Here is an 11,404-nt window from a genome sequence, read left to right as displayed (position 1 = left end):
GTTCTCTCTGATTGTTTGGTGCTGCGTTTTTCTGGCGTAGCTGTTCTTCTAGGTCGCAGTTTTGCTTGGTGAGGCGCTCCACAATTGCGGCGAGAGTTTGTACCTGTCTCTCGAGGGGAGTCATGGGTGGTTCCTCCTCTTGGATGTTGTTGGTGGTTGCCATCAAGCGAGTTAGCACCATGTAACTCTTTCGTTCGGGAAGCGATAATGTGGCTTACAAATCACGAAAGAAGCACCTTTCCCACAGATGATGTCAACTGATGATGCTGAAAAAATCACCAGTGAGTCACACGTTGTTCGCACGTTAAAAAGGTACCTGCACAACAAAAAGAGAAGACCTCTAAAGAGCACAGGTGTGGTGCCAGCCAAATACCCTTCGAAAGTTAAGTTAGAAACCTTTACAACTCCAGAGTGCTAGAGAGGGTCAATTATGCGTATCTCGATTTGTGAGAGTATTGGGGCTTTTTATAGTCATCGAAAGTTGACCTCTTTCCTTTGGAGTCGAAGTCCTTTCCTTATAGGAATCCTCTCGAGTAATCCTAAGTGTGATGGACAAGTCTTTTCCTTATAGAGTAGATCTTCATTAATGCAAAACTTCTGGAATCCTCTTTGCGATAGGATTTTATGGTGTGTGCCGCAAGTATCTCCCTTCTAGGGTTTCCGGTTGAAGATAATCGAATTGGATGTTACATGGGTGTTAAACATGTTAGTGTAGGATCCGTCCGTATAGGGTCCGTCCACTATAAAAGAAGATCCATTCAGTAAATCCATCATATAAGTCAACAAGTCATGCATAATTTTTCCTCTTCATTAAAAATAAAATAAAATACAATATTTTATTAAGATTCTATCTCTTCCTTCAATTAAAATCTCAAATTTTCTCGCTTCCTTTATTATTTTAACGAGTTGTTTATATTATTTTAAATAAAGTGATAAAAAAATAGAACATATGATATTGAGTGTATTGTAAAGTGAGGTGGTAAAATAGAGAAAGTAGCTTTTTGAGGAACTAAAAGTTAAAATTTTTAGCACCACTACTGTGAATGCTCTAACTTCAACAACAACCAAAAAAAAAAATCCTAGCTAGCCTAGTATTAAAAAAAAACATTATTTTGTTTTTGTTGGTAAATTGTTACATCTTAATGTATTAAGAAATAATGATTTTGAGTATTTGTAATTTTTTGATACTATATAGATACCTATTTGGAGTTTTATTATTATTATTTTTTTACTCTGGCCCTCACTAGCTTAAAATTTTGGATCCGTCTCTACAATGAAGTACGAATTTTCATTACGAAATGTTTAACAATAGTAATTAAATGATAAGTATAAGGTATATTCTTAATTATTAACTTCGACGTACTGTCTTCTTCTTCAAAAAATAAAAAAATAAAAAATTTTGTCACTCATAACAGAATCAATATCCTTATTATTATGTAGTTTTAAAGCTTGTGAAAATGATATCAATGTCACTTATGGATTTTGGATAAGGTGGGAGTGGGAGTTGGATAAAGCCACTTTGGCTGGTCCCAACTCCTAACTTCAAAGCTAAGCACCTTCATAGCTATTATCAAGAGTGCATGTCATAACTTGAAACTCTCTAAACAAAAAAAAAAAAAAAAGAAAAAAAAAAAGGAAACAGTTTTGCCACTTTTGGAATCTCTCTCTCTCTCTCTCTCTCTCTCTCTCTCTCTCTCTCTCTAAAATTGAAATTTTCTTTGATTTAGATTTGGGCCCGATTTGAAGAAAGAGGTGAACCTTTTTTTTTTTTTTGAGAAAGTTAAAAGGGGGTCTTTATGGTCATATTACACCCTCGGGCAGGGAGCTAGTAGCCTCGGTCGAGGTAGCCCGATCTCGGTATGTTGTCAATGCTACAAATCTTTTTGTATCAACGTTTGTAATTAGACATCGAAGGCCAAAAATAATTAATTAGCCAACTTTTCGTCCTAGTTTTTTATTTTTTTATTTTTAGAAGTTATAGGCCTATGCGTTGCACAGTTTTATGAAAAAAGCTTATAAAATAAATGTATAAATAATTATATATTTTAATAGATTCAATAAAGATAAAAGAAAAAATTATCAAGTAAATAATTATCTCACTAAAATAAGGGGTAAGATTTCTTCCTAAAACTAAATTAAATTGATAATTCCAAATTGAATTTTAAATTGATAACTATTTAAAAAATAATCGTACTAAACAATTGATAAATCTAAAATTAATATAATCTTGATAGTATTATAAATTAAAATTGATAATTCAAGAATACACGTGTAGAACATCTTGATAATTTGATATAACATAAAAATCAAATAAGAAAATTGTTAAAATTAATCTATTAATTCTAACCATATTTAATCATTAATTCTTAGAGCCTAACCCTAAGCATATAAATTAGATCAAAGCTAAGAAAATTAGTTTAAACAAAAGGCAACCAATACACAAAACCTAATCAATTTAATAAAAACAAAATACAAAAACAAAGAAGGAGCCTTTAGAAACTTGACAATGTTTTCGAATGTTTTGAATTCATTAATTAAAATCACAAGAAGACAAAAAACCAATAATAACACTAAAGAAAATAAACAAAATGAAAATAATAATAATAAAAGAAGAAAAAATGCATACCTTCATTGTCATGGGATTTAGGCATTCACATATTGCAATAAGCTTCACTCCAAAAAGGATTATAGGGTTATATATATTGGTAGAGTTCCATTTCAAATATAATTCATTTAAATCTTATTGAAATTAAAGATATCTAATCAATGTGTTTGTTTTTATCCCATAAAAATTGGAATTAAAAAAAGGTCATATGAATATAATGAAAAAAAGAAAAGAAAAAGAAAAAGAAGAAGAGTTGATTCAACATAACATAACATATAAAAAATTAAAAATTAAAAAAAAAAAGGGAGAGAAAGAGAACATGGTTGATAGCTATAAGGAATTTTGATATATATATATATATATATTTTAAATGCCATCAACGTAGAAATTATCAAATTAGTGGAGATATATACTGTTTTTTGGAATAAATAGAGATTATCAAATTATTGGAGATATATACTGTTTTTTTGGGATAGATTTATATTAATTACCTCTTGAAGAATTTGGATTGTGCTTATCCCTTAATAATCAAGTTTTGTAGCTTGATATTTTGATAAAATAATATTAATTTAATAATATAAAAAGTTTGAAAATTTAGATGATAAATATTATCTAAATTAAATTTTTGTATGTTGAATATTATCCCCTAATTTAAGAAATATATCCTAACAAATAAAAAAAATAATGTTAGTTAGATGATAAATATTATCTAAATTAAATTTTTGTATGTTAAATATTATCCCTTAATTTAAGAAATATATCCTGACAAATAAAAAAATAATGTTAATCTAATTTTATTTAATGATAAGAATGAATTAGAGTCCTGATCGTATACTATTCCTTTTTAGTTCTTTAAAAATCTAAAAATTTAATAAAATTTCTGCAATTTAATGAAGTCACGCAGCACAATTATGACGTTTAAACCAAACTTTTATTATATATAATATAATATGATAATATGATTTGTTTTAATTATTATTTTCAATTAAAATGGTATATATTTTAAATATTAAATTTTAGACCATAAAAAATTTGGGAAAACACTAAGGATTGCGTAGGCTAGAATCCTAAATCCTAAACTGAATTTGACTTGGATTTAGTGCAAATTTATTTAGATTTATTCTTCAATTTGGGCTTGAATTGGACTGGGCTTATTTTATTTAACTTCATTACCAACCTTGTAAAAATTTCGTCATTAGCTTTCTTCTTTATAGAAATTGGCTCACACCTTTCTTGATAAATCTTGCTAGAATTAATTCTATTTTCCTACAAAAGACAAACCGGTCCCTTCATGAATATAAATTCACTTTAAGCACAAAATTAAATATTTAATATTATTTAAAATCAAATATAAAATGCATAATTTAACACAAAATAAGCACAATAATACTCTCTAACAATAATATTAATATACAAAAATTAAGTTATTATCAATTTATCACGAAACATGTGACTCAATATTTGTCGCTTGAATTTGAAGGTGTATTTGACATTATTTGAGTCCATTCCTAGCCTTGGTATTTGATTCCTGGTGGCGTTGTGGGGTTTTGGGAATGTGGTTGGCCCAAGGGTAGTTTCCCAATAGGCATGGTTTGATGGGTTTGTCAATTGGGTTTTGTGGGATTAGGCCTAGGAGTGAGTAATTTTGGTCGTGAGTGGCGGGTGTTTGAGGGTTTTTGGGTTGTGAACTGCAATGGATGGCGGCTGTTTTAGGTGGATTGTGATGATGGCTTCGTGGATAGGGACTTTGAGGAAATGTCAATGGAATTTTGTTTGAAAATAAATGAGTTAAGACTAAGGTTTTTTTTTTTTTTTTTTAAAAGAGACAGAGCAGTATTATTCAATTAACAGGAAAATTAAAAACAACAAAAAGAAAAATGTCTGATAGAACAAATTTCATCTAGACTAATAAAAAGAAATGACAACTTAGCTCTCCTAACTAAGGTATGAGCTACAGAATTACCTTGCCACCTAGTATGAGAGATGTATTAAGTTTTTAGAGAACTTGCAAGTGGTTTGACTAGGTATTTTGAAACTTTGAGGTGGTTTGAGGCTTTGAGGTGGTTTTTTTATGGCTAATAAAATAATATGGGGGAAATTAAATGATTTTCAAGTATATCTTTACAAATTAAATAAGAAAGTTAATAAAAATAAAATAATAAAGCATGAAAGAAAAAGTTTAAAAGTTAAAATTAATTTTTGAAGTTTAAAAGTACGAATACACTTTATATATTTCCTTTAGAGATGGCTAATTAGAATATATAATATAATAAAATATTATGATTTATGAATATTAGTTATAAAATAAAGTAAAAGCAGCAATAAAAGTTTATATAATTTAGTAGTATGGAATTGTGTTAAGTTTAATTCAAATATATTTCTTTTCCACTTAAGAACGTTAGCATGCAAGCATGGCGTAGCGGTTAGAGTTTAACTTTAAATCTAACCCACTTGGAAAAACAAGACTATATTAAACTTCAAACATTACAACAATCCAAACTCAAGGCCTTATGCCCAAGGAACAAACTCTCAAAACCACAAGAACTTAACCCCCATTAACAGATACTGAGATGCAGCATTAATTAGCTTATTAGTATAAAAATAGGAATAAACAAAAAGCAGAGGTCTTTGGCTTCATATGTTGCGTCCTCCAAGCATACTTTGATCTGTCAGCTACAACTTTTGATCTATTCTGCATAGCATCAACATTCAATCTTTATTTTTCCAATGAATTTTCAACAATTTTTCTATAGTTTTCTTAGAGTGTTTTCAACCAATTAACTGATTAGATTTATCTAGTTTTACAGTTAAAACTTCTTTTTCAAGTTCAATCTCACTCAATTTCTCCAAGGTTTTCTTAGAGTGTTTCTTGGATTTCATTATTTCCCTAAAGAGCTTGATACCAAAAATTTTAAGATCACCTATAGAATTGTTTTGAACTAAATGATCACAATCAAGAGTATAATGACTCTCTAGTTTGTCCATTACAATGGGATCAAGGATTACACAAGTAAAATAAACCCTACATGAGTGAACCAAGACCAATTCCAATTGCAAAATGATGTTTAGACCCCTAATCAACTTCGCTACCAATAAATTATTCAATTACTCAACCGGCTAGTTATCTAGTCAATATTTAATCATAATATGGAACAAGGATAAAATAGACAAAACAATAAATAACAAATTAATAGACATGTTCATAGAGTGAAAAGACAAATGGTAGAAACAATCCAGGGTGAAACCCAGCTCAATAAGTCCACTATTGAAGGTTATTAACTATACTCACACTACGTCCTATACATGTAATCAACCTAACTACTAGTTAGAGCACCTTGCGTTTGCTAGAAATTGCAGACTCCTACTTTGTGTCTTTAAAGTTACTTGTTGTTTCGAGTCAATCTGCCGACCACAAAACTGATCTCTTGGTCACTCCAAGGCTTCATGAAGATTATCTTGATCTCTATGGTCTCAAACAACACTAGTGATGATATATGTGTTTTGAAATAAAGAACCTCTTAATGATAATCAATGGAAGAGCTAGGAAAACAAAATAAAGAATTCTAAAGGTTTTTCTTTGTTCACCATTGCCTTCTTCCTTCTCATGAGATTAGGGTTGAAATAAGTTTTAAATACAAATATGGTTTGGGCTTGAGATGGCTACAAACACAACCTTTGAAGAAAATAGTAGAATTTCCACAACACGGTCTCGGTTTACTGAGAGTCTACCAGGGGTTATGCTTAGATCACCATTCTCACATGACCAAAGTCTTCAGTCTTGCACATTAAACAAAAGTTTTAGTCACCAAGCCTCATTACAACCATTCATATCACAAAGTACAATACCTAAAATAAAAAACTTTCATTGAATTAGCCAACATTAAAATCGTATAAACCCTTTTCAAAAGCTTACATTAATGATGCACACATGCTTTCAAATTCATTAAATTTTTTGAATAATCATATATATTAATCTATAACTGAAGCTAACTCCATATTAGCATTGCCTATATGTGAAAGAGGTATGCTTGGGCCAGTTGACAAAGACGGATTAGTAGAGCAATTACTACATGAACATTGCTTATGATCTTTTGACCACATGAGACTAGATGATGTATTGGTGAATTTACATTGAAGCATTGGAGGCCCAAAATACATCGGCATTGGCAACTTTGATGGAAGGTTGGGCAAAGGAGCTTCAAACTTAAGAACCTGTATTATTTGCCTTATAGAGGGCCTAATAGTGGGATCAGGATGACAACACCATAATCCAACTACCATCAAACGCTTTATTTGCCCAGCATCAAATTCCATACTCAATCCCTTATCAACGGCTTCAAGGAGTTGGCCTTTTCCATAGAGGTCCCACACCCACTCTATAAGACTTACCTTGCTAGGCTCTGCTTCAGGGGCGGAGGCATGTTATGCATTGAGGGGGCCATGGCCCCCCCAAAATTTTTTAAAACCTCTATAATAGTAGGAACAAATAGGCCTCACACTCTCTCATTTAAGAGCTGGCCCTCCTATGAGAAAAACTTTGGCCCCTCCTCCAATACGTAGCCATAAAAATGCCCCACCCCAAATTCCTACTTGTCATCTTTTTGACTTTTCCTTTCCTTCTCTAAGACATGTCAGTCATATTCCACATTTTTTTTTTTCTTGAGTGAGGCCATATCCCATAGCTATTCAAGACCTATGTTGTACTGGTGTGGGAATTATCATCAGAGAGGAGAGACTATGAGGGTACAATATTAGACTACTAGTGGGAATGAATTTATTTTTTACCATAGTAGTCTAATTTGGTTGAATTTAACTGCTGTTTATTTTATAGTTGCTTATAATGACTTTGTTATATTTAATTTCTATAAATATAATGTCTTATAAATGTAGTCTAATTTTGATTAGATTTAATGTTTTTTTCTAAAACTAATGCAAGAAGATATGTATATATGTATATATGTCATACTTTGTATTTTTTTTTTTTTTGAATTACAAATCAATATGATAATATTACCTCGGCCCTCCCAACCAAAAATTTCTGGCTACGCCCCTGCTCTGCTTGTGGTTGGATTGGCTTTCTTCCACATGCGATTTCAAGGGAAACCACCCCAAAACTATAACAATCAGATTCCTTAGAAGCTTTTCCAGTGATAACACACTCTGGAGCTAGGTAGCCCATGGTGCCTGCCAAGACAGTAGTTGTGAGCCCAACTCATGGTCTAAAAGTCTTGCAAGACCAAAATCACCAAGTTTGGCATTGAAATTTGAATCCAACATGATATTGCTAGACTTTATATCTCTGTGCACGACACATTGTTCCCACTCTTCGTGAAGGTATAACAATGCAGAAGCCAATTCTTGGGCTATTTTATACCTTATTGGCCATGTTAGTGTAGTCTTTTTTCCAAACAGATGAGAATCAAGGCTTCCATTAGGCATGTACTCATACACAAGAAGTAAGTCATGCTGTTCATGGCACCAACCAATGAGTTGAACCAAATTCCTATGTCTTAAACAACTAATGATCTTCACTTCTGACATGTACTCCTTTTTTCCCTGCTTTGATTCTTTGAAACCCTCTTAACCGCAATTTTTGTATTGGACTCACTTAAAAACCCTTGTGAATGCCTCCGAATCCTCCCTCCCGAGCTTCCCTCCTTCAGCAAAGTTGTTTGTTGCATGAAGAAGTTCACTGTATATGAACCTCCTTGGCCCAGTTCCTTTTTCAAATTCGTCATCTATATAGTCATCAACATCAAAATCTTCTGCATTCCCCTTGGCCTTTTTCTCCAACAAATAAACCAAAGTAGACCTAAAGCACAACTCACTACACCCAAACTCACAGCTAACCAATCCCCAAACCCAATTTTTTTTTCCTGTTCCAACCTCCTTGTTGCTCGGTTGTGTAAGCCCAACTTCCAAAGTTGAATTGAATGACCAAGAACATATTATATTTGTCTCTGTAAAATTACCTGTACTCGCAGAGAAACCAACACTAACCCATTCTAGTAAAATTGTTGTCAAATTAACAATAACTGAAACGCTAGAATTCTCGCCAAAGACTAGATTATCAGCATCATTAAGGAGCACGCTAAGATTTTGAGTTTTTGAGTTATAACTTACCCATGCATATACAGTTGACCCATTCTTAATGCTAGATGGCCATGTGACACTTGTGTTTGAGACAATGGAATTGACATCGATTCCTACATGATTATCACTTGGATGATCACGAAATTCAGTGTTTTTGAAAGTGTCAAACTCAACTGCTACAATCTGATTTTGAGTGACATCGAGAGCGGATTCATTAGTAAACAGTCCAAGAAATGCGCCACTTGAATTGTGGTTATCTGAAAATTCATAATCAATTGGTGCGATGAAGAAGGCGATCCCATCAGCAGACACTTCTTTATGAACAGGTTGAATGATGAAGGAGAAGTGAGTGGTGAAGTCCGTAACTATAAGCCTCCCTGTGCTATTATCCCAAAGGTGCACTGGTTTATTATAATAGGCACGACCAGCACTAAAGTAGCTGGGCTCTGCGAGCAGGATAGTACCATCTGGTTTTATGGATGCACATCACGTTTAACGGTAATGTTTCTTTGTTGAAACTAGTGAAGTTGAAGGAAATTGACATAGAAAGGGGAAGTAGCAACAAGAAGAAGAAGAGAAGCTGTTTGAGAAGAGATTGGAGTTTTTGACTTTGAAAAAGGCAAGAAGGTAGTTTGTTGGAGAGAGCCATGACTGAAGTTGAATACAGGGAAGAGCCATGTGCTATTTCTAGTCATTTTTTGTTTCCTTTTTCAAATGTTTGTAGTTTTTTTTAACTCTCTCAGAAGAAGAAAAAAATGTTTGTATTTTGATGATTGAATGGCCTCACGTTAAATTGTCCTAAGTCAATATTTGCTAGGTCCACATAAAGAATAAAGTTATATAAGTCGTCAATTTCAATTTAACAACAAATCTTATGTAATAAAATGCCAATAATAGGTAAAAAACTAATGTAATTGATGGGTCAAGAAGAAAACTAATAATAAATTATTACTTAAGAGTTATTGTAAAATTATTATGAAAATATTATGAACATAACACTACTCAATTACAATATTTTTTTCTCAAAAAAAAAAAAAAATTTACAGAGTCTAGCACCCAAATTTGAATTAATTGAATTGATTATTATGACTACATCTAGGGGTGACAATTCGTGTTTGTGAGTCGGGCATGTGTCATATAAACTCATGAGTATTCGACTATATAGGTCAACACTAACTTGACATATTTATTAAATGGGTCAAGATTTCTCAACCTTAACACAACCCATTTATTAAACGGGTCAATCGTGTGGACCTGTTTATCAGATTTATCAAAATAAAAAAAAAATTATGAAAAACAAAACATATAAATATTTTTAATATAAAATTCAGAACTAACGAGTAACTGTATCACAAAATAATCATTCAAAACTAAATTATATCTCAATATCACAAATAATCAATCACAATATGTAAAAGAAAATAAACCTAACAACTAATAAGTTTATATCACTAAGGTTTGAACAGTATGTTGGTAAAATGTCATTTAATTAAATAGATTAGATGGGTCAAACGGGTTCCATGCGTTCCATGCGTTGAACACTAACCAAACTCGTTTGTTAAATGGGTTAGTCGTGTCGATCTGAATATGACACAAACTCATTAAACCTCAACCCATAATCTACTAATTTTATGTTGTGTCATGTTAGGTTAGCAAGTAGTGTCCAATTTTTCACCCCTAACTATATCCTTGATGACTTTGGACTACAATAATCACCAAGTTAACAATAAAATAACCTTCATAGAAATTAGGAAATTTCTTTTCAAGAAAGAGAGATTTGAATTGTTGATTGAGGTCCTATTCTATGATTGTATACTTATTTGATTTTTTCTATAAAATAATCAAAGTTTAAAAGGAAAAAAAAAAAAAACACGTAATATATCATTATCGGTAAACTTGTAGCAAAACACAAATGGTATTGACGGGTGGACACAACAACCTCTTGCCACAGGATCAAACCCTTCTATGCTGTTGCACCATAAACACACACTAACAATTTGACACGGACACATCCAGTGGTAGATCTTATTTCTTAGAATGAACCCGTGATGCACTGGATTGAAACAATTTTAAATGATCGTTGCCTTTTCCTTTTTTCATTTTTGAACAATTATTACCCTTTTTACTACTTTTCTATACTGCTATTCCCCACATCTTTATATGTTTGACGTTAGAAATATCATAAATTTCAAGTCACAAAAAATAATAAAAAGAAAAGAAATCACAGAATAAGGATTAAAAAAATCTTATTCTAAAGTCACAAATACATTAATCTTTGAGATGGAATACCGAAACTCACAACCATTAATATTAATCATGAAGAATGGTATAAGGAAGATTCAGAATGAGGAATTACTCTTTTTCACAAAAAAGAAAAAAGAACAAAGAACAAAGAAAAAGAAAAACGAATGAGACAAACAAGTGTTTTTTCAAGATTTAGCAGAAAGTCAATGCCAATAATTCTTTGCCATGACTATTACTCTCTTATTTAGCATGAGAATTAAATAGGGAAAAATATCTAATCACCAAGTGGTGTCCAATTTTTTCACCCCAACTATATCCTTGATGACATTGGACTACATTATCACCAAGCTAACAAATAAAATAACCTCTATAGAATTAGAAAATTTCTTTTCAAGAAAGAGAGTTTTGAATGTTTGACTGAGGTCCTACTTCTATGATCGTATACTTATTGATTTTTTCTAA

At 31.7% G+C, this 11,404-nt stretch overlaps 1 protein-coding gene across 1 annotated transcript; it reads right to left on the bottom strand.

The window, feature by feature from the left end:
* Positions 1 to 6,574: 6,574 nt before the first annotated feature.
* LOC112006508 (L-type lectin-domain containing receptor kinase IX.1) lies at positions 6,575 to 9,376 on the bottom strand. The gene is given in 7 exon segments (XM_065772227.1): positions 6,575 to 7,005; positions 7,652 to 7,807; positions 7,810 to 8,172; positions 8,175 to 8,219; positions 8,222 to 8,248; positions 8,251 to 9,165; positions 9,364 to 9,376. Coding segments are annotated over 7 exon segments (1,950 nt in total).
* Positions 9,377 to 11,404: the final 2,028 nt, after the last annotated feature.

Source organism: Quercus suber, unplaced genomic scaffold (assembly GCF_002906115.3).
Source record: "Quercus suber isolate HL8 unplaced genomic scaffold, Cork oak 2.0 scaffold_55, whole genome shotgun sequence".
NCBI classification, from domain to species: domain Eukaryota; kingdom Viridiplantae; phylum Streptophyta; class Magnoliopsida; order Fagales; family Fagaceae; genus Quercus; species Quercus suber.
The sequence above is the reverse complement of the archived record's forward strand: the minus strand, read 5'-3'. Positions and strand labels throughout refer to the sequence as shown.